The 25179-nt window shown below is 34.8% G+C and overlaps 1 protein-coding gene across 1 annotated transcript in view; it reads right to left on the reverse strand.

The window, feature by feature from the left end:
• TRDN (triadin) overlaps positions 1 to 25179 on the reverse strand; it is a 169463-nt gene that overhangs the window by 29595 nt on the left and 114689 nt on the right. Inside the window, exons 21-27 of the mRNA XM_072332199.1 lie at positions 23680 to 23703; positions 21151 to 21201; positions 20583 to 20633; positions 17082 to 17132; positions 15652 to 15702; positions 15018 to 15068; positions 6481 to 6510 (exon numbers count right to left, since the gene is read on the reverse strand). Of these exons, the coding sequence (XP_072188300.1) occupies positions 6481 to 6510; positions 15018 to 15068; positions 15652 to 15702; positions 17082 to 17132; positions 20583 to 20633; positions 21151 to 21201; positions 23680 to 23703 (309 nt within the window). The remainder of the gene's footprint in view (positions 1 to 6480; positions 6511 to 15017; positions 15069 to 15651; positions 15703 to 17081; positions 17133 to 20582; positions 20634 to 21150; positions 21202 to 23679; positions 23704 to 25179) is intronic.

Here is a 25179-nt window from a genome sequence, read left to right on the forward strand (position 1 = left end):
ATAATAAGAAAGTAATTAGCACTTGAAAAGATGGACTTTTTGCAGTATACTATCCGTATTAATATGGTGATTAAAGCAGAGGACTAATGACTAGCTTCTAGGGGCAGAATATCCTGAGCCATATTTTTTTCTCATGAATTGCTGCTGATCTCTTATTTTTCCTGTAATTACAACTTTGTAAGAGCACAGAATCTTTGAATATTCATTTACAACCATTTTTGTATGGGTTCATAACAGAATAATTGTCCCACGGGTAAATTTTTAGCCAATTAACCATGTGTTATATGGATATTCATGTGTCTAATCTTATTATGCAGACTGACAGTTGAAAGTGTTGCTGACAGTGTTAATGTACACGTGTTACACCTAACTTATAGGAAAAACACAGGCCACCAATTAGACAGATCACATTTTCCTCAGAAATCACAGCTGTTGCATAATCATTAAAAACTAGTTTAACTGTCTTCATTTATTGGTAGCAGAGGCTGAATAAATTACTGCTGCACTTTAACACAAACTGCAATCATAACAGCAATTGAAATGCTATGCAAGATCTGTCAATGTGAATTGTTTTCAAGGTTCATCATTTAATAAGACACACAGTCATAGTTTTACCTTAAAGGAACTATGAAGATTTGAGGTCAGGGTTTAGACTGTCTTGCTGAGAAAATAAATTTGGGTAAGTTTAAAAATATATTGATGTAAGTTAGCATCATTAGTTTCATGTGCCTTAACTTAATAATGAGTACAATAAAAATTAAGTGAAAGGATGATAAACGTGGATTTTGTAGCTTAATGCTAAGCACTCTAGATTATCTATTTACATTAGCCCCACTGTCTAAATACTGTGAGAATAGATATTTAGTCTACTACTAATATCAGTAAATGACTTTCTTCTTTTGCATACTCTTTTATTTTGTTGTCAGGCTCTGAAAAGAGGAAAGCTAAAGGTTTTAGGAGGGTTGTTGAAGTAATCAGCAAACTATCCTGATGTTTTAGATTTATGTTAGGAATCCTGAACTGTGCACCTTGTTATAGCCAGGTCAGAAGTACATGTAACTCCAGGAGGAAATTCTTTGTACCCTGGCAGATATCTAAGATAGATGAATAGCTTAGTCTCTCTCTGAGGCTCTTATTTCTCTCCAGTAACTCTAAAATAAGACAAGGGTGAATAGCTTCAATTTATAAGTCTCACTTTAGACTTCTAAATTTGTGTGAGATAAATCCTTTTAACAGTTAGCTCATCTGAAGTGTTTTTAAATTTGTGAATTCAGTGAAGATGCATCACGTGGACTGGCCTTGAGCCCAGTACACCTACTGCTCCTTTGCCTACTTTCTACCTTTGCTGAATGGGTAATCTGGAGGGTGTTTTCCTGTCATGTCTTATCCTAATGCAAGTACTCGCAACATGGAAAGCACAGGAGCCTGTGTCCTCAAGATCTGGCCATCTCTTAACAGAGGTTTTGAATGTGACTATTAAGACTCAGTCCTGCGGAATGCACATTCATTATTTATATCCTCTAAGACTGCTGAGAGAATGTATACAGAGGCCAAGCAAATTTCTGCTATTCAATGTATTCGATGTAAATTTAATGTAAATTCTACATTAATTTTGCTTGAAGACACCTGGATCTTACTTCCTCAACATGGGAAGCCAAAAAAACCACCAAAGTATAACCACATTTGTCTATAAAATGAGAAATATCTTTAGGCAGGAGTGGATTAATATTGAAAAGTACCTTGTCAGTTACTAAAGTCTCTCATAAAATGTTTTTCGGTATAATAAAAACAACACTATTTTGTTCTTAATCTGATTCAGGAGGGGCACCACTAACTACTGGTTCACAGGTCCCGCGGGCTCCATCTTGTGGCTAATTCAATGAGTGTTACCCCTTAAGAGATTTCTACCTCAAGCTACAGTCAAAACAGCACTTATTATTTTAAACAACATAGTCGTTTGTAACTGTTTATTTATTTATTTATTTATTTTATCACACAAAACATTTCTATTTAATACCATTTTTCAGAACTGAATTTCAAAAGATACTCTACTTTTGTTTCTCTGTTTATAAATATACATTCTGCAGGGAGATGTGTGATGCACTTCACAGTTATACAATTAAGTCATCTAATTTCTTATCATTTGAAGCATTTTAGAAAACTACATTACAGAGATGTGGTTCATATTACACCAGAGCTAACTGCAGCTGAACAAAACTCCCATGCTGCCACGGGCATTTGCCTTATTAATAAGACGGTTGCCTTCCTCCTTTTTTTTTCTGGTCAGTATCAAACCTAAATGGTTCTAAAATTCAGTACTACCCAGTTCTTTTTCAGTTTGACAAGCACTGTGATTTTTCTACAGATTTCAAAGGGCTATTTCTTTGTCTTAGCCAGTTCATACCATCCTGTATGGGGATCAATAGTTTCCAAGTGATGGTTCCATCACCATGAGCAGTTCTAAGAAACTGACTTTTACTGCACTGACAAAAAATCATCTTGGATCTGGAATCCATACACTTTACTCATTTTGTGCATCTGTTTTATACTAGTTGCACTCAGACTTCTATGTATTTTTTTACACTGTGATGTGTTTATTGCAAGAACTCAAAATGTGATCTTGCATGCCATCGAATCAATTTTCTGTTGATGAAATTTGTCAGCTGAATGTGTTTTTGGCTTTCTATAAACTGCTAAATGAATTTAAGAGCAAGCTGCCAGAGTGATATTGCTGAAAACCAGAAGTAGAGTTGTGTTGTCGTCTACTAACATCAATATGCAAATAGCTTCTGTACCTCGCTAACTTCAAGAGTTTATAAGATCTAACAATCTATATAGGAAATGAGAATTCCAGAATAACTGTCAATAACCAGTCTAACTGTCCTAGAAGTAAGATAGAGCCCCCTCTCTCACTCATTAGCTGTAAGGAACCTCCAGAAACAGAATTTCTGTCAGATCAGGTTCATGATTCACATTGTGCAATGACACGGCTCTTACACTTATGCATGTGGATTTGTAATCCTCTGGGATTATGTGGTTGTTAAATCCTTTTTGACTTCTATAGATGTTTTTTTCACAAGAATCACAAAAGTAATGAATCTTCGAGCAAAGTTTCCTAAAACTGATCTTGAGAGAGAATTTACTAATCTTGTTAAGGTTGTTTGTTTGACATCCCCATCTCAGTCCATGACCTCTTCAGTCAGAAATCAATCAAGTATGGAAGCTATGAACTGAAATGAGAAATTGGCTTTAATCTGGCTGCATTTTGCACAAAGCATTTTTGGAACACTCTGTAACTATGCAACAATTTCTGAGTGATAAATATGCAGTTTTTGTTCATCATATTAACACTTTGTTCTTGCATTGGAAAGGTCATGTAGAACTGAAAACTGCTGAAATGTTTTGGTATTAAAGTTCTGTTCATCATTTTCTTGCAGAACCCTGAAACATGGGCTTTATTTCACATCACTGATATCTAGTTCTGCTCTAATCCATGTAAATTTTGACTTGTAGTGATTTTAAAAAGAGTTAAAAATTTTTGTGTCCTAGCTCCAAAATTTGCTCTTGGGGATTTTATGAAATGCCTTTGTCTTGTAGAGTTGCTGTCTCTTGCCCTTTAGAAACTGTCAAGTCTTCATACATTCCTATGACAGATCCTCTATCCCACACATGCTGAAATAAGGCATAAGATGATTCTGGGAGCTGAAGCTGGCTGTTTTCTAAGACTTCAGACACAAAGTCTTAGGGAACTAACTTTTCAAATATAAGGGGTCAATGCATAAGTTTCATGCATAAACCATGCCTCACTTTTCTTTGCTAGAATCACTCATTTTCTCAATTTGGAGAAATCAATGAAATACATAAGTCTTTTCCATCTTAATTCTGTTCTTTTCTACCTCTTTGAAACCCCTTTATGTCTGATTTATGCTACGTACAGAATGCACTGTCGAAACTAAGTGTCATTCCATCTTTATCTCTTCTTTTGATGGCTTGTCACTCTGTGTTGCTCATTATTCTTGCTTTTCTAGATGAAGGGTGTGGATTGGAATAAGAAGGAATAATTGAAGAAAACTTCATAGACAGTACAGTGCATATGTTCTGCATGATTCTCATGAGAAATGATAAAGTGCTATTTGAACTGTGCATGCTAGTACCATAATATATGTTGGATAATGATCCAGTCAATTTAGAGTACTGCCTGGCTACTTCTATTATTTTTGCAGCTGGGGAAAAAAAAATGCTGTGTACTAAAGCAAAACCAGCAAGTATTTCTTCTTTGTATCACCAGTCAAAGGAATACACACACAGCCTACAGCAATTTTCAATAATACCAGAATAAGCAAAAATAAATTAAATCTGACAATATCAAGAGTTAGCTACTAATATGCAATATTTTCTCTCTGGGGCCCACAGAAAGTGTGAAGCTGGATGTAAAAGCTAAAGTATGATATGGCATCTTTGGGAAGAGGCACATTTTCCAGTTTAGTGCATGTTTACCTAAGACAGGAACCTTCATTAATGGACAGTTTTCCTTACTTGCTGGAAGATATCAGACCAACATATTTTTCACTACAATCACTATCTTCCTTCCTGAAAAATGCTGGACTTATAAACCCAGGAGTGAGTTTAGTAAAAAAAAATAGTAATAATGAATGAGCAATGACCAAAGATGACTTTTTCTTCCATTCACATATCTGTATTTCTGTAAAGTAACTAGCTGCAGGAGGGTCACTTTCTCTTCAGCCAGGCATCCTGTTATCCTACTAGTTCCTCCAGGCAAAATCTTCTCAATTTATTATTATTATTATTATTATTATTATTATTACTATTATTATTACTATTTTAAGCAACAGATGTATGAAAAAGAATAAGAAAAAGAAAAAGAAAAATACATCAAGCTTCTAATAATAGTCATTAAAAATGCAATTCTTTATCATTTCTGTGGGGGGAGATTGAGGTAAAGGAGGAAAAAATGTCTTAGCCTGTAAATAAATTAATCAAGGGCAAGCAGTAAGTATTACAAACAAATTCCCTTGAGGTTCTTCTGTAAATCAATGAACCCTTAACCTGTGATAAGGCTCACAGAAGTAGCATCCTACCAGAATTAGCAATTACCTCAGTTTCTTTCCATTTATGATATAACAGTTCCTGTGCTAAGTGCAAGACAGGGAGCATTTTGATATCTGAAAACCAATGCAAGTGGTTATCAGTTTTCTCATTCTCCCTGCTTTACAGTCAACCTTACATGCCTCAGTTACTGCAAATTAATCTTTGGACAAAATATCATGCTTGATGTCTATTCAGCAGGGTGGGTTTTTTAACAACAAAGATGAATTTTATTATTCTCTGAAACACGAGTTGAAATTTTGGCTCCAGTGGAGTGAACTGGAATTTTGCCACTAACATCAACACAGTCAAGATTTCACTCATGAACTGTTAATAGTTGAGACTACTATTTTTTTTCCAGTTCAATTAATGACTATGTATAGGAATAACAGACAAATATATATATATATAAGCAGGATTAAAAATGTCTTCCTGAATAGCCAGAAAAGAATGGCTCTGTTGTTCAGCTATGTGAATCCCAGGATCTTCAAATCCTTTCAAAATGACAAAAGAAACTTTTCCCTCCTCTTTATTCCCTCTTCACACCCTCCCCCCCCCCAAAAAAAAGGAAAAGAAAAGAAATTTATACCCGTCATAAATAAAGAGCCAGTTCTGCTTACATTTACTTAACTCTAAATGTAAAAAAAAATCTATAGATATCTATGGATAAGTTCTGAGATTGTTTCCAGTTAAACATACAGCACGTGGCTCATTAATCAAATAATCAATAAAGTTGATTCTATTATAGAAAATGTCACTGTAATGACAGTATTTCATTCTTTTTGCAAGTGAATTAAAATAGAAAAATGATAAAAAATGCTTCAACTCAGTCAATCCTATTCTAAAAGATAATACTATAAATAGATACATCCAATAAATACAGTATCTTTATCTTCACATACTTTAATTACTGTTCTATGTTCTGTTTCAGGGTGAAGTTTTCTACCAATCTGTTAAAATACCGAAGTGTGACTTTAGCAAAGCTTACATTCATGTTATATGCATTTTGGAAAGAGGAAATTAAATGCACTATAGAAAGCACATTCTGCAAAGAACAAGCAGTCAGGTCAGCATGCACAGTGCACTGGAAATTTTGTTCTCTTTGACAAATCCTAACATGATAACAAAAGCCTGCCGTTTTCTTCCCAATCAGAACAAGTATCTGATTCTGGGCTGAGTTTGCCTGTGGTAAAAAGGAGCAAACAATACTGGAAATGACAACTGTGTTATCACAGTTGGAGTAGATAAAGCTGGCTGATGGTAGCACATGAGGTGGTGTATGTCATCGCAATCATATCACTGCATGAAGAAAATGTTTCTCATAGCAGTCAGAGCCTGAAAGACACTTCAGTCAAGGGAAGATAATTGATTTACCTTTCTTCTCCTCTTGTTTCCTCACCGCAGCTGAAATGGAAACAAAAAGAGTATTTTTTTTTACAACTGAATCTAATCACATGTAGTATAACTCAAACTTTTTAATAGGTATCTCAAAACTTTCATGTGTTATGTAACATAGGAATAGATTTCCTTGGCAGATGAAGAAGCTGATAATCAGAAATCTTATGTGTTTCCTGCAACTCCCATCTCCACAAATAATGAGAGCAATATCCATCTTACTAGATTCTCACATTTTAGTAACAGTTAGTGTTCCTCCCAGATGCTAATAATGGCAGGTAAGAGGGGTAGAGTGAATAAATAACTGAGATGGAGCGTATTTCAGACTAGGAAGACACAAATAGGAATGCAAAGACTAAAGGAATGTAATTATGAATCATTTGTTTCTTAAAAAAACCACAACATATGAGGACATGTTTGGTTTCCTTCTGCCAAAGATGGGAAATTGCAAGACCTGGGAAGAAACACAGATCAAAAGGAAACTGCTGTATACTCCTCAGGTTAAGAAACCAGGAATCATTTCCCCCAGAACAAACTGCTGTGTGACTCCTATTCAATTTCTAGACACACACACACACACACACACAAAAGGCCCCAAAAGCTCAACTTGGGGTTCCAATAGAGAATCACATTTATCCACAGGGAGTATTGTGAAAATGCATCAAGACTTTATTAAAAGCACTGAAATGTCTGAAATAAAAGACAGTTACCTACATTTGCAGATTATTGCTCCAAACACAGTGGAAGTGAGCCAAACTCATGCCAAAATCCATCTGAATTCCATGTACTACCTATTTCCCAACCTTCATATTTAGAATCTTCTGAAAATTTAGTGAAAGATGCCAATTTATATTGAAACTTGTCTGCTAGGAGTAGTGTAGTGAGCCCTGCCTTAGGCTAGCATTTGCGGCCAAAGAAGACAGAGGAATTTAAATCTGAAGGTCTTAAACTCCTGAACATTGCACTCAGTAACAGTCTATCAATACAAATGGATTTGTTGTGGTGCTGAAGCTGGAAAGGAAATTAGCAGAACCATTGCTCTGCCCTTTCTTTGGAGAATGGGTCCAAGGAATCAAGTATTGTGAGGTCAGAGGAGAGAGCAGGCACACTCTTGAAGGTCTGCATTTTGAGTTTCAGAGCTGATCTCTACCTTTTCAGTTAAAAAAGCTACTTTTTTTCTACTTTTCTTTTGTTTCAAGCTGGCAGAGTATTTTGGTAAAATAGAGAAAGAAAGAAAAGCCTGGATCTGAAATTACTGAAATGCTATTTATAAATGACTTGAGGCAAAAATAAAGTAGATTTTAAAGAATTTTCAAGGTGTTTGCCTCTTTTCCTACTTTGAGAATAAAACAAATATTTACCATTTCAGGAATGTGTAGGAGTTAAAAAAAAGCTTAATGTCTAGAATCAGTAAAGAACAGGCAAAAAAATCCTCTGGGATTGGTCTTCCTTGCAACCACTTCTCTTTCATGGGTGACATGCGTATCAAAGCTGTAAAGTTTGCGTTCCTTATAACTGTCACTTCAGACAATTTAGTACTTTTTCCCTGGGGGCTGCTATAGAAGCCACTGTGGCTCTCAGAAAGCACTTTGGACTAGCTAATTTCTGTTCTACACAGAACAAAATACTATTGTGCCATTATATTCTGTAGTGGCATCTGTTTGACTTTTCACCCTGGCCATGATTTTTCTAGTCACGTGCACCATATGCTGAACAAATCTTAAGAGATCAAAGAGACCTCATTCGGACTACTGTTGCCTGTAGCATTGTTCTGATCAAATCCTATTATTCAAAGTTATAATTATTAGGAGAAATTGAAAAAGTGCACAAACAGCACCATTCACATTGCTCTTTTGGAAAGTGAGCAGTGTGTTAGTACCTGAAATGAAGACACAAAATTTGGTCTAAAACTGGTAAAAACTTAGCCGCTGAGAAGAAATGTAATATATCACAGGGAAGGACATGAAATAAATAGAATGATGAACTAGAGAAGATGATACTCATATATCAAAAGTGGTCTTAAATGTGTTCTTTTAAAATGTTGACTGTTTGGAGTAAGAACAAATTCTTATGCTGTTTCCATGCTATACTAATGATAGTTATTACCTACTTCTTGAATTAGGAATTTGTACCTACAGATCATGATAAAATAAGATGCTATTAACCTTAAATGACAGTAACTCTAGCCAGTCACTGGTTTTTCTTTCCCACACCTGTGGTCAGAGTGGTGGTTCAGATGGTTCAGAGGGACTTATTCTTGAGCTTAGCAGGAACACTCTTTAAATATCTGGAAAATGTCTTGTAAGCATCATTTCCTTCTCAACAGCAGCCTGATCCTTGGAGCTTGATAGCCCAGAAGTAGCCAGGAACTAGTATTAAGTCTGAATACTGTCAAATAAATTAGTCTTGCATAAAAGAAAAGTCTCCTTTTCTTTTAGAAGAAATTGATTTCCATCCTGAGGCATGAGATATAACTTCCTTACTAAATTTACAATAATTAATTATGAAAAGCTGAGCTATGAAAACTGCTTTTCCTTATAAATATCCAGTTCCTCTGCGGTGTTTTTGAAGGGCCCTTGACATAGATTCATGGTTTACAGTCATCCAATTGTGATCATACTAATTAATCTCATAGGTAATCTGAGTCTTCCTATTTCTGATCTGATGAGAAAGAGAATTATTTCTCTCCATTTATCTTGTTTCTTTTTCCCTTCCTGCTCTGATGCCACATCATTGTGTAAGAGTTTTGCATATAGCACTCCAGGACAAAATGCACTTTTGATTTACGCTTTATGACTTGATGCCCTAATGCATCTGCATATGGAAGAAGGTTCATTTATTTATCTGCAGAAAAAATGTAGGGACCATTTTAGAATTTATTACGGTTATTCAGAGACATAATCTTCTTTAATACTTCCCTCCCAATCTACACTGCATTATGGCTAGTGACAATACATTTTTTTCCATCATGCTGTCCATTCACCTGGTAAATTCAATTTGTCACAACTCCTTCTGATCCTGAACTCTTTTAGCAAATCTTATGTCATCAAAACGTTTCACTGCATTAGTCTTTCCATCTTCTCCTGTTAATTAAGGAAAATAAGACATCTAGGCAAGGAATTATTTTATGAATGGACTGTAAGATGGAAATGAATCAATAATTTTCTGTTTCCTAATCAAATATTTATTTATTTATTTATTTATTTTTCAATAATGCCCCAGTTAGGCAGCAGCTATTAAATTTCTGCAGTGCTTCCTATTCTGGAACTTTTTATAGGCCTTCTTAAACCATCCCATAAAAGTCGTGTTTTATTAAGGTTTATGAAACTCTTATCACAAAGACAAATTTTCCCTTTTTAGAAACCATACAGCCTAGACTCTGTCATTTAATTTTCCAGACTTGGTTTTGTTCTGACTTTAATTATGATTTAACCCCTTTCCTGTCTGATTTTTCAGTCTCTGAATACCCCTTGGAATAGTTAAAATATGTTTAGCTTGACACACCTTCAGACAGTAACTTCTATAGCTATAGTTGGCAGAAGTTTTGACAAAGTTCTAACATTTGTTTTGATAGTAGACTTTTGAGCTACAGTAAGACAAATATAAAGCACAGACTCATCCCACATGTCAGGTACTTTATGATAACTGCTCATTGCATGCTATTATGCTGAAGTGAAAAACACCTCATGTAGGCAGCAACAGAAAGCAGCTAGGAGCCACTAGTTGATACTGTCTTTGACCATCCCCCCATAAATTGTCCATCTGTTCATAGCTTGAGAAGAAGGTACAGTTTGAAAATACTTATGAACTGTGTAGAGTGATATTTCTTTCTCACATCTTCCTAACAGATATTTTATTTCTCTTTGCCTGTCTTTCGAAGTACAGAATTACTCTTACCGGTGTCAAGAGAAATTTTAATCACATTAAGAACCAGTATAGTGAACATCAGAAAGGACAATTTAGCCTTTCAATTGTCTAGAGCATCTGTGTTTAGAATTATTTTTACTGATTAGCAGAAGACACTTTTCCTGCCCTTTCCCTCTTCTGTTTCAGGTTTTACTGAACAGGCTTGGTGAAATGACTTCTCATTTAATTATCATCACCCATATTGTTATTAGTGGGCAAGAAATATGTTGTGGTTGAAATCCCCTGCACAGCCTGGCTATTTGTTTTTTCCTAATTTGCAAGACCTGGCTGTTAGACCTACTAAGAAAAAAATGATTCACTAGATAACATCCAAAAAAGTTAGCAGTATTTTTTCTTCATTACTAGCAATGCCTTAATGAGAATACATAAGCCCATTTTCTTGAATGAAAGCAGCACAAGTGTGTGAGTTCTGTTTTAGCACAGACTCTTTTGAACTCCAAATTATTCTTATTCCAGGGAGCAGGAATATGGATATAAAATGAACAGAAATCATGGACATCTTTGGATTTAGATTCCTTGGATCACCTCTGCAGCCCATGAAGTCACTGGGTAGAAGCAGTAAGAGAGCAAATGCATTACTGAGATCTTTGGACTGTATATGGAGTCTGATCCTTCTTCTCACTGACAGTTAATACCAGCTACCTACAGGAGTCTGGCTTCTCCCACACCTGTGTGGGTCCCTGACACTTACTGCATAGTACGTTTAAGCATGCTTGTGAAAATTGGTAAAAATCTTCTTTTAATAACATAGCCAAAAGGCAAGGAACAGAGGAGAGCTAACCAGACATCTTGTCTTTTTGCAGCATGAGAAGGAGCAAATCTCTCATTACCTCTCTTATTTTTCAGAGGGAGCCCAAAGTACAAACAGAGCAGTTTTTCACTTGATCAGTGCAGAAAAGAGAGCAATATTCTTGTGCCCAAATGTAAGCAAGAAAGCAGAGGGATAATGAATCTGTAATTTGTTGAGGAGCATCTTGTTCTGGGCAGGGAGAATTCTCATTATTGGTCTCAAATATTGTGTGAAATGAATGCTATGCAAAATTGTCTTTTACTGCACAAGAAATTATGAATAAAAAGTTACATAAATGTATTCAGAGGACTTGTATTATGAGGAAATGGGAAATCTAGCATGCCTCCACCTCCAGGAAATAGCCTAAGTATCAGGAAAAAAAACCAAAAAAACTATAAGGATGGAGTTACATTTTATTTATATATTTTTTTTAAAAGCCTCATTTTTATTTTTCTTAATGGCTTACATTAATATTGTGTATTTTTAATGCTGTTTTTCTTCTGTTTTTTTTTCTTTTTCTTTTTTTTTTTTTCCCCTAATATCTATTTAAGATTTATTTATTTATTTTTTCAGAGAAGTACCGCCTTACAGTAGGAATTTACTACCTTGCAGTGCATCTCAGTCAGATAAGTTTTAAAGCTCTGATGCCTTCTTGAAGTATTTCTAATCAGAAGTGTTCAGAAATGAGATTCTGCAATGGTTGGACCACATAGGCAGGCTCATATGGCAAGTTTTATACACCTATTATACATACATATATGTGTTTGCCTTAACAAAGTGGGGGTTAGACTGTGGTCATTTCAGTTAATGCAGTTTATACTGGATTAGACAGACCACTGCAGCTTCTCCTGGTTGTTTTCTGGTTGACTATTTTAAACTAAGATGTCTATTGAATAAGCTTTTTGTGTAGTCTTAGTTGTCTAAAAAAGGTACCAGTGCTCATAAAGGTGACCTCTTGTTTACATGGCACTCACTTCTTTACATGGCAATGGCCACAGAATTTCTGAAGCACTTTCCCTACTTTCCCTACAAAGGCTTTTCTCAAAAAGTCTGTCTGATCTATGTGACATGTCACTTATTATTTTTAAGAAAGAGAGGTTTAGTGAGGCACAGCATCCCACAAGGATGCTTAAAGCCACTTTGTGCATTGAGGTTACAGTTTTCTGACAAAATGTCAATATCTTGTCATACGTATTCAGTGTCACTGAGTTAGTTGTATTTGTTTTTGGAAGTGCTGAACGCATGCGAATCCCAGCATCTTAGAAATGGCTTGTGAATATCTGTCACACAGATCTGAGCTGAACTGTCTGCAAAGTGAGCTTGTATAAGATTTGCTGTGTCATGAACTTTGGTGACTGAAAAATGACTGAATCCTATTATAGACTGTAAGGTTGCTTCACTATGTACATATATTCAACCTGAAACATTCCCATTTAAATTTAATTTTCCCGTTGAACTCTTGCTCCAGTGATCTTAAAGGGTCTGCAGTTCTTCTCAGAACAGTCACTTTACAGAATCATGATAAACAATACTTAAAAAGAAAGCTGTTGGCTAGGTAGCATCCAATTCAAATGATTTAAGTTCTTATAGAGACAGCTGGAGACAAAAAGAAAAGCAGAGTGTTGTGAGATACCAGTTACACTTAGAGAACTGGCAAGGCATCAAGCACATCCAAAGGTAACCTGCAAGGATGAATGCTATCCAATAGGGAAAAACAGAGCCGATATTTCTCATCTCACTTCGGAAGCTGGCAGAGGCTCTGTGGAGTCAACGCTTTTATCCTGCAATGAACTATGGCTTCGCTCACCTAAGCATCCTGCCAATATTACAAAAACCAATAAGCTCTATTTCAGATTTTGTCCAAGCCATTGCTCTCAGTCACAAGAATATCAGCTATCTCAATGCAACTCTTTACTGCATATTTTGCACAAAATATTCGTATCTTGGCTCCAGTAAGCCATAGGACACAACTACACAAGATTTTTTATGTCTCTTGCAGTGTTTCAGTTTGTAGTTAATAAATAAATAAATAAATGCCCAAATGGAAGAGTTATGAGTGATATGTGTGATATGTCCTATGAGATACTATGTGAAGAGCACTTATTTTTTTAAACAAGGTAGTGAAGCTAATTGTTTCCTGGTAGAGTTTTGTTCTCAAAGATTCTGAGCACAAACCACTTCACATGCAGACAGTGAAATTCAGCAATCTTATCTAAGATAAATATTATCTTTCTTGATAGAACATATTTTGGAACTTGAAAGGAGCCAGTTGTTAAACTGGCTGCTGAAACTGAGTTAATCAGCTCATTTTTTTAATCTTTTATTTTTTCTGTACCACTGAGTGGTTGTTTGGCACTTCACTTAATCGAATTCATTAGCAATGCATCTAGAAAACTCTTGAGGATATAGAGTCATAGAATCCTTAGCAATGGAAGGGACCTTTAAAGGTCATCCTGTCCAACTCCCCTGAAATGAATAGGGACACGCACAGCTAGATCAGGTAGCCCTGGGCCTGATCCAGCTTCACTTTAAATATCTCCAGGGATCAGGCATCCATCATATCTCTCGGCAACCTGTTCCAGTGCCTCACCACCCTCACTGCAAAAGACTTTTTCCTTACATCCAACCTAAATGTTTGATACCATTTCTACCACCACAGACCCTGCTAAAGAGTTTGTCCCCTTCTTTTCTGTAGCTCCCCTTTATGTTACTTCCTTATACTATTTGATCATTTATAACAAATGATGTTTTATTTTATTACCACTACATTTAAATAAATCAATAAAAACACAACAGGAGTTTCAATATTCAAATATATTAGAGTCTAAGTAATGTTTAACATTTCAATAAACTACCTAAGTTCCATATATATGTTTGCGAGAACCTAGTCAGAAACCCATAGGACTTGGTTTCCTGAAGCTCAAATATAAAAGCTAGGTTGTATTGAAACATTAGAGAAATGTACTTCAATATTCATTGTTGACTAAAGTAAGCTGAAAAAAGTTGTACAACAGTACATCAATATTTTTCTCATGCCCTAGGCCTTGGAATAACAATCCAAACTCACACACTTTGCTTCAAAGAGGTCAAGACTATTTGATACCTGGCTTCTCTTGCAGGACTTAAGCCCTTACATTGCTTTAGAATGAGAACAATGCACAAAGTAATAGCTGTTTTCCACTATGCAGCTATATACTAACTACATACTCTGTGTGAAACAGCTGCAATTAAAAAACTTGCAAGTGTCTTCTCTCACAACATTGCCAGAGAAAATATTGCCTCATTATTTCTTGTGATCTTTAGGAAAAATCTGAAGGTAAGAAGTAAAATTATCTTAAGTGGTCTTAAAAATATATCTTTATGATTGACTATTCCCACGGTTCTAATGACTTCTTAGTCAGCAAGTCACTACATGTTATAATCCATGTTACATCCTATATAGATTTAGCATAAAAGCCTGTTTTATAATGAGGTGGTCATATTTAATCAATATTCAAATGATGTCAAAGTAAATCCCTTTTGAATTTAATTCATATGAATAAATAAACCTGAAAGTACTTGTTTTATTATAATTACAGTCTTATTGCTGTCTAAAAATAAGTCATGCACTATATTTTGCAACTGATCTTTGTTTGATGACTAGTATTGATTTCAGTGTATAAGAGAAGGAACCACAATAAAATAATATATTATAGAAGCGAATAGAGGCATATTATAGAAATGGATGCCATTCCAAGATGGCACAGCTAAGTCTTAAATTAGAGCTCTGCTCAACTCCTGGTGAGCAGGTGTTTGTTACCTTTCTCCTTTGTCATAGCTGGAACTTTCATTTCCTTTCCTTTTGAAGAGTCTGAAAAAAATATCAGACAAAAACAAAATGAAGGGGAAAGTCAGCTGTGAGAGTATATACTATGTCTGTTTATACTATAAAAAATATACATAACTCTTGATGAAACAAAATTGTGAAAGAGGTGTTAGGAATTAGAGTTTCTGTTTACTTCAATACAAGGCTCAAATTAGTTTGAAAACTAAACAAAAATAATTTCTACTAAATTACCTGGCAAAGACTGCATTTCAAATTATATTCTCACACTTATGATGTCTATCATTTAAGTGTATCATGAGTTTAGGAACAGCTCTGTTACTAACTTACTCAAGTAGACTTATCTTCCAAAGACAATATTGGCTGCAGTTAACTGTCAAGCAACAGTTAAAGAACACCATTATAAAGGATATGATTTCATAATTTCTGAATCATATAAGGTGATGTTCATTTCAATGTATGAGATTTATTAAGGGAGAAGAAGAGAGATATATCTCTTTTTCACTAAAATCCTGTAATACAAAAATATAAAGAAACTGCTATATATATTGATACCACCAGGCTCTATAAAGACAATACATTATTTTCTATCTACATGATATGACATTACCCTTTTCCTTTAAGACTGTTGGAGGCATCACATCTTTTCTTTTAGCAGTCTCTAGAAAGAAACATTTAACATTTATCACAAGTCAGGTTAGATAAATAAGATGACACTTGAAAAGAATGCAAGTTAGACATTTTGGTATTTTGAGAGCAAAATAGATGTGATAATTAAATGGGCTTAACAGCATGGAAACAAAGAACAGGACAAAACGATGAGGTCTTTCACGCATCCTTTTAGACTTGGATGTGCAAAATAATAAACTTTCAATATGTCATTACTGTCTCTACATTTGGAGGAAACTTAATCATTCCTTCAAGTAGTCAATGAAAAACAATCATTTACAAAGTGAAAAGCAATTTGATAGACTAGCTAGTATTAATAAAATTTTCTTTTGCTGAACCCAAGTAAAAATTTAATCCACACAGATGCAGTTAAAATAGTAGGACTTCAATGCCAGAAGCTTCTGATAAAGGTAAATGGGAACTTTATTTTTTTTTTTTTATTTAGGAGTTACAAAAGGTCAAGAACTCAGTTATTCATCAAGGACGGCATGTGTTTATTTCCTGAGAATAAAGGTACACTTTGTACATGTATGTAGCCCTTTAAAATCACAGGCAAGCTGGATATAAAAAAAAAGCAGTACACAACCTCAGAATACATATTCATATATTTTATGTCACAACAAATAGTTCAGAAGCTTAACTGTGTCTTTAATTTTTTTCTGCATTTTTTGCTAAAGTAATAAGGAGTCAAGAAATATGCTGAAATTCTCATTATCCCTTTCTTGTGCAGTACCCTGGCTTCATTACACTGGAGAATCCAGAAGAATTACTAAATCACTTTATTTGTCTCTATTCAGTACTGCACACATTGCCAGATATCGCCTGCAATGGAATATAAAATCCAGCCTTAAGAAGAAGAAGAAGAAGAAGAACAACAACAACAACAACAAAAAAACAAAACAAAAAGAACAGGAGGTCTTTGCCAAAATCTGCATCTCTGATAGCCTTTACAACTTTCCTGATCACAAATCTTATAACTGTTTCTATTACTGTTTAATACACAAAATAGTGCAACAATAAGGGTTTTCTTCAAACAGACACTGTCAAACAATCACGACATCTGTGTATACAGCTAGAAAGACATGCTCATGCCTTACAGATGTAGGTGTCTGTTTTGCCAGCAAATCAGGGTGCCAACAAATCCACCAGGACAGAAATTTAAATCTTTCATTGTAAAAGAAGCCCAGCTACTTATTATCAACCCTATTGGGGACTCTAAAGAACAAATGTCAAAATCAAGGATAAAGCAAGTTAAACATGAACCAAAATGGCTTTGAACTTTCATTCTTGCATACGCTTTCTCAAGACTTTTTCCAGTGTTCAAACACTGGTCTGATATTCAGTTCTGAATTTCTTAACTTCTCTACCTACCTTTTTCCTTTGACCCTTCTGGATTCTTGGGATTTTTTCCTTTCAGTGTTTCTGTAGGGAAATAATTGAGTTTTTGAGATGCACAAGACTTTTTTTTTTTTTTTTTTTTTTTTTTTTTTACCTTTATTTACATTGCCTCTAGAGACAACCTTATAGTTCTTAGGGTGTAAAACTACTACTTGCAAAGATAGTAATAGAAATAATATGAATAACTCTGTCAGTGGAGACCTCACTAGATAGAAACCAGGAAGGATTAAGGCAAATACAATTAATGGCAAAGGATTAGGCTTTTGAAGAAAGAAAGGATTCTTTTGTTTTCTCTCATGGGCTGGAGACAAATTTTTTGCCTGACCTTTAAAGAGTAATTTTCTAGTATCAGCAAACAGAGGAAAAGCATATCATACTATAAATAAACAGATGATATAAAATATAAATACAAAATGTATATATTTTTGAAAGCAACTGCCTCTTGATGTATTAAGTATATGTATCAGAGAACATTAGGAGAAAATTATAATTTCAAAGGCTTATATGTTTTGTTTAAGTGAGAGAACATCAGAGCTTACAGGATGCTGAGTAAATCTAATTACACACCGTCTATTAGGTTATAACACCTAAACATCTAGGAAATAAAACAAAAACAAACAAACAACAACAACAACAACCAAAAAAAAAAAAAACAAACAAAAAAAAAACCACCACTTTATTTATTCCAGATTAACATTTACAAAATTTTCAGTAAGAAATCAAACAAACATAAACAGACAATGATTACATAAGATGTATCTCAAAATAAGCTCACAGCCCTGCTGTCACAGGGGTGACAGCCCTGCTGGCTGCTGTAGTATCAGAATGTGATCCTATGTATCCATCTGGCTTCAAGTGTAAATTGTTACAGAAAAAGGTGACTTTACAGTGTGATTGAACTTTCACTGGAGAACCATCTTGTCCAACCTGCATGTCAAGGCCTCTGAGATCAGCATCTTGCTTCCCTTCCAGGGAGCAGAACTTGAGAAAACTTGAGAATCATGAGATTTTTAAGCAAGGACTCGCTAGAGGTGGCTCAAACTTTTTGTCTCTATAGACCACTTCCCTGCTGGTCCCAGAAGAGGGAAAGATTGAAATTGTCTTAAATCCAGTATTTATATTGCTGCTTTTCTCCTGCATCCTAATCCAAGACTGAAACTCAGAAGCTAAAAAAGTGATACTGAAGTATGAAACAGCAGTATGGGAACTGTAGTGCAGAGATCTAGCTTTCATGCAAACAAATAAGTAAATGTAAATAAAAGGAAATAGTAACTCAGTACTGCTTTCCAGTGCTTTCCTTTAAAGTCAGAGGGGGATATCATTTCCATGTAGGTGTATCACAAAATACCTTCCTGTGTTTAGAGGGAAAAAAAATGTGTCAAAGGTGAAGACAAAAATGCTATGAACAAGATGTGATTTCATTGTATGTTCACTTCAAAGAAAGCATATGAATTGCTCAGAAGAAGTAAACCAGTACATTTGTCTATTTAACAACAACGTGCTATTATGTTTATGGAAAAAAGGCAATACTCACTACTTATTTCCCCTGACACTCTGTATATAAAAATATGTATACTCATTATCCACACAGAAGTTACATAAGCAAAGATACAAAGACATCCTAAAACATAGCAGAAGCAAAGAAGAGGGAAAGAAAGAGCATTTGTTTGGAAAACAGATTGTGTAACACACAATATGAGTGAATTTACATTATCTGTACAGTACAAACACTGTCAGCTTAATAACTCAACATAACTCACAAAACAATTCAAATGCATTTCTTAGAAATATTGGTGGAAAGTTGCATATAATATGTCATAGGCTTTTTAGTGCTACAGTTAGAGATTCTGCATGAACCAGCTTCTACTATCATTAGCTGGGTAATATATCAAACAAAAAAACTGCATGACAAATTATAGCCTAGAGTTTTCTTGTCTTCACAGTATTTGAATATGCTCATGTCAACAGAAAATCAGCTCTTATATTAAGTATTCTAAATGGTCTTCTTTCCTTCAGCTGAAAAGATAGTTAAAAATTCAGAAGTAGATGTGAGAAAAGAAAAACAAAAGGAAATATATTTTTCCAGTGTTCTCCTTAATTACTGCCAATAAAACTAGACCATAAGATTGAAGATATTTTATTCGCATCATAAAACAAATAGGGTAACACTGTAATGTCATGATCTATAGAGTATCCCAGAGAAATCTTCAAATTCTAGGATTTATTTTCCCTGTCTCTTCTTTAGATAGTGCTATTGCCAAAACAATTGTAGGAGAGAAGAACAGAAGCTTGCATAGGGTTGGCAAACTCCTTTACATGGATTCAGAAGAAACTCTTGAAACAGAGGAATTTGAATTTTGGGTCACTTCTCTGATTCTCATTTTCTTTTATCTTCCACCACAGTAATCTCTCAAAAGAAACAACAGGCTGACCTCCATTCAGATCATAAGTGGCCACACAAGTGTTCATTCTAATTTGCCAGCATAACCACTTCAGGGAATAACAAACCATAGGCAGCCAGTGGAGCGGCTCACATGACCCAAGAAGGGTACTGATACAGAGATCTCATCCATATAACTAAATCATGCAAATGTGGCATAACCTTATGTTTCACATGGTTCTTGAGATGGGCCCTTCATTCATTTCTTTGTTTGAAATGGTACATCATGAATGGAAGTAAGAATAAATATTAACATGCCTATCTATACAGTAGATCCTTTATTTTTATTATTATTTTCTTTTTCCCCAAAGAACCTAAAGAGAACTTCAAATAATTTTTATACCTAAATCACTTTTCCTTTCAAATACAATACACCTATCTCTAGAAAGGAAGAAAGAGATAGGATGGACAAAAAGTCATCACCATTAACTATGCATTTTTGCTGGTGATGAACAAAAGCCTGCATGCTGAACTAGTAAAAATATGCACGGCTATCTGCAATATGGCTTGTCTTTCACATCAGTGTTGCCAGTGCTGTATCACACCACCCAGTGCTTTACTGTGCTCACATCCACTGTTCAGTCTCCTTGATTGTTCAGCAAGTGTCAGTGAATGTCAATGGGTGCCATTTTTTCTGCATGGAGGAATTCAGTGAGACACCATTGCTTCATATGCACTTCCATGTCAGTTGCCCTTTTGTCAGACTGCCCCTCTGCTACCAATACTTTCAGAGCAGCCCTCATACATTTTCTATAGTTCAGAAAAAAATGTTCTTAGGAAAGATCTTAAATGTAACTCCAAAAGTCTTAGTGATGTTTAATTAATTTTGAGACTTCTGAACATTAATTGTTCTATTTGTGTGTTGTTGTTTTAGTTTTTTTCTCTGTAAATCTTTTATACAATTTTAATCAATTAAATATTGATTGGATAAGATTTCTAAAGATGAAATTTCTAATGATTATTTTTAAATGAAAGTCTTCATTCCTCTTTGAGTGATTTTAAACCAAGTATTACACTCTTTGGTGTATTCTTACCTTTATCTTTTAAAGCTGTGGGATTCTTTCCTTCCTTTTCTTTAGAATGTTCTGTAAAAAATTATTTATTAATCTTCAAGACAGAGTGATAAAAGGTTAACATCTAATCCCTCTGGGATAACCATTGATTGAATAATTGGTGGTTTCTAACTGAACCATGATACCAATTACATGTGTAGTACAAAACACTCCGTGCACTTTGTGCATGCTCACAAAATGAAGAAATGAAAGTTTCTTAACTCTGATAAAAAAGATCTCTCAAAGATCACTTATTTCACTCTGTAGCATGTAATACAAAATGCTAGCAAGTGTTCCTAAATTCTGAGTTTGGACTTCTATGTTTTTTGTTTGTTTGTTTGTTTGCTTGTTTTACAGATGTTTCACAGTAGCGAAGATCTATTTGCACTGCAGATACTACTAATAAAATTTTATCAGAAATTTACTGAACTAGTATTATAAATTCCTTTGTAAGACATAAGTTAGAAATAAAATATCCAATATATTGCAAGATATTTTCTTGATGTGAATATACCTTTCATTTTTCTACAAGCATGTCCTATGGTTTTACCTTTATCCTTGATAGCAGCTGAATATTTCAGTTCTTTCTCTTTTCCAGGATCTGTAAAAAATGTATTTGCACAGACAAAGTGGCAGTCAGAAGTAATAACAGAGTGAAACTAGGAGCCTTACACCTAAGAGAATGAACCATGTAGATCATACAAGAGACTACAACTGTATACTGGAAGAATCAGTGACAAGCAGTGACTGGGGAAGTTGTACAAAATCCACCCATTTCTGTTCACCAATGGCAGGTCCCAAAATGATTTCTATTGATTTAATTATGATGCCTATCAATGTGTAAACTTCTACATATTCTAGGATGTTATGTCAACTTTCTTAAGTAGGGCAAAAATCACCCTTTGACAGTTTTGACTCATGAGAAGTGGTTCTTGATTACTTCCCTCATCTGGACTTACCCATTCATGCTAAGCAGGTCCAAGGATCTCCTTATTGAAACTATCTTATCATAAGAATCAGATGCATGTCAAAAGGGAGAGCACCACAATAGTGGCAAATAGGTCAAAGAGGTCTTTTTATTCTGCCTACTGATGAGTAGTGAAGATGGCTAGGTGGCAACATTCTTAATGGATACTAGATGATGAGAGATAGGTACCTGACTAGCAGGAAAGAAGTAATAGGTTTGTTTTGGACAGAACATGAGATTATGATTCTGGTCTGATGAAACTAATGTCTCCTAAATTTCCCCTCTTTCCCAAAATTAGGAGGACCGATGAGTCTATTCCAAACAAGCTAGTCAGAAAAAACAAATACTTAGATTTTGAATTTCCCCATGCTAAGTGAGTTTTTTAACTCTCCAATGATTTCAGTGGTTTATACACATTATCCGAGAAACATTAATTAAGCGGCATTTTCTGGAAAAGTAACACAGTGCTCTTCAACATATATGAAGCAAAAAATTTTTGCAACTGAGAAATTCAGGAGCAACTCAGTGCCAGAAAATCTTGAAGAGCTTTGTAAGATCCCCTTGGTTTCTGCAAATGGGGTAAGATTTCTTGTGAAATTGTATCATGTTTTGTAGACAGATTTGATACTTGCAGCAGCTGCAGTGGGTAATTGTGATAATTGTTTACTGTCTGTATATTTGTCAGTTCACAAATTGTAACCATTGTAATGAAAGTATTTAACATCTCCAATAGCAGTTTATCATTATTGATACAGTTACTTGTTCATAATTTATTACTGGGATCCATGTAAAACAAGACGAGCTTATGGGGAATTTAAATCAAAAGAATTCAGGAATAAAATAATTTTAATTATGACAAGTAAATATCAGGTGGAAAATGATATTTACTTTTGACATCGAAACTCCTTTTCTGGTGTGTATGGCTTCAAGGTTTAAATGTTTAATTGTTCATCATCTTCTACACTGTGCCACTAAAATGGCAATACAACTAGACTATATAATTTTGAAAGAAGATTTGGGAATGGAATTTGTAAAACAAATTACAAATGTTCTGAAAATTTCCAGAATTTCTTTATGCTGTACAGCATTCTCTACAAAGAGAGGAATTTGGAAGACACAAGGGTTTCCTCTCTTGCTTCACTCTCATTTATTGTTCCTTCAATTCTAAAAAATAATTTGTGATTAATTCAAAAAAAAAAAAAAAAAAAAAAAAAAAAAAAAAAACACTGATAAATAATACACTACTATGTCAATATGGATGTAAATTATTTAATGAACACTATAAAACCCTTTATGTTCAGGAGCCTTTCCAGGGTAATAACTTACAGCACATCTATTGCTAATAAAAGATACCTAAGCCATTAAAATAAATGAACAAATAAATAAGTAAAAATGCTGGATATGGTACTAAGCAACACAATCTAGCTGTAGATGTCCCTGTTCTTTGCAGGGGAGATGGACTAGATGACCTTTAAGTGTCTATTCCAAATCAAGCAATTCTATATTTCTATGATTCTGTCATAGTCTGGCATAACTTGCAGCACAAGTCCCATGACAAGAGCTTTGTTTTGTACTGATTTCCAGTGTTAAGTTTATTTTGAGCTTAAAAAGCATGATTGAAACCTGTAGAGTGCCCAACAGATTTGGAGAGATCTGTAGTGAGTTTAACAGATTTGGAAACAAGAATTTGGTGTGAAAAAGAAGTAATACACTTTGCAAATAGGTTTATCAAGAGTGCATAGCAAAAGTCTCTTCCTTTTGTTACTGAAGAATACAGTTATGGGATGAAACTTTGTCTTAAACAGACACGTCTCCACATAACCATTATTACTGCTCTGAATGCCTACCTGTGTGATCTATTGTAGGGTACCTGTTTTGATGGGAGACTTGGACTTGATGATCTCTTGAGGTCCCTTCCAACCCCTGCAGTTCTGTGAGTCTGTGATTCTGTTACTAATACCAGCTTTGTTGTGTCAGCTCTAGTTTATCTACCATAATCTTGCCCAATTATCAGTAACAGCAGGATTTTTTATGCACATTCTTTTTCCACTTATAGATTAAACATTGATTTATCTGTTACAGAAAGAAGTAATATCTAAATATTTTGCTTACTTGCATGTTTCATCTTCGGTTTATCTGAGGAAAGAGAAAAAGAAGGGAAGAAAAAGTGAAGAGATAAAATTAAAATATATATATATTATAATGCATATTCACATAGAAAAATATTTTTAATTCAAGCAGCTATTGAAAATGTATTTAAAGAAATACTGTCCCTGTGTACTTAAATACAGCTTGAAATTGATTTCAACTCCATTGTTGCTTGGCAGCACTTGTGAAAAAATTTCATTGTTCTCATCTGGTACCATGCAGACATGAAACAGAAGCATAAAAATATCAATCCCATGTAGCCTGCTTTAAGTGATGCTAGATTTCTTATAACCCCTCATATAATCTTTCTTAGTTATAGTGGGTAACATGAGAAAATACCATTGCCTTTCCCTCATCTCTTTTAAGTATTCACAGTTGCCTTGATAATGTACTTACTCCTTGGCAACATCCTGACAGTTGTTCACTTCAGACAAATACAATATATTTAAAGCACTATCCTTTACCAGAGACTTCTGGCAGCTCTTTGTCTTCTCTGTCTCCTTTCAGCAATCAAAAACATGATGTAGAATTTTGTGTTAGTGCTAACAAGAGATTGGTAAACAGGAATGTTACAGTAACCTTCTAGCTCATTTCTGGACAGCAGGGAATTGGAGAGAGAGCTACAACACTGTGTTACAGACCACTGAAACAATTGTTTACATTTGAAACAATGAAGCTACATCCTGACTGCTAAACAAATAGAGCTGTCCACATTCTAAGCATTGCTGGAAGCCTCCTTACGTTTCATATTTTTCCTGTATCACAAATTCTAATTTTAACCAGGTCCCTCTGCTTGTTCACTTGTATCCTGGTGTACAATAGCTAGCAGAACAAGATTTCATTTCTCAATCTAAGAGGATAAAAAATCCTTCAATTAAAAAACTATTTCTTTACAAATACAAGCTTTTCTTATTAAGGAGTCTTCACTTTTTCTCAGATCTTTCAGACTCCTGTGACCTGTTAATTAAGTATAGTTTTCTCTTTAGTCAAAATATAACTGAGAGCTGCTCCCATCACCGTATATTTTTACTGTTCCATAAGAAATAAGAATGTGTTAATATTCAAAACATCACCTGAAAAGTGCTTCTGGCTTATTTGCCATTGAATGAGCAGTGTATTGGCAGTACACACAGAGCACAAAAATGAGAAGCAGAGGCAGTAACTATCTGAACGTGTACAGAGGAACATGTCTGCTGCCAGTAGATGGAAGTAGCTGCTGAAGTAGTTTAGATAGATATTTTATGTTCTTATCCCCTTGACTTGAAAAAACTAAACAGTTGTGGGCACGAGGAGATAGAATTTCTCCTGCTGACTGCAGGCAGGGAAAATACTTTGTCCTAGTTCTGAGCAACTTGGGAATCACAGCCAATGGTTTAGAAATCCCAGTTCAATGCCAACAATGTGAAACTATGATTTTTACTGCTCCATCTGTGCTCTGTATGGCACCAATACTATTATTGTGCA

The sequence above is a fragment of the Excalfactoria chinensis genome, chromosome 3 (assembly GCF_039878825.1).
Source record: "Excalfactoria chinensis isolate bCotChi1 chromosome 3, bCotChi1.hap2, whole genome shotgun sequence".
Classification (NCBI taxonomy): Eukaryota; Metazoa; Chordata; class Aves; order Galliformes; family Phasianidae; genus Excalfactoria; species Excalfactoria chinensis.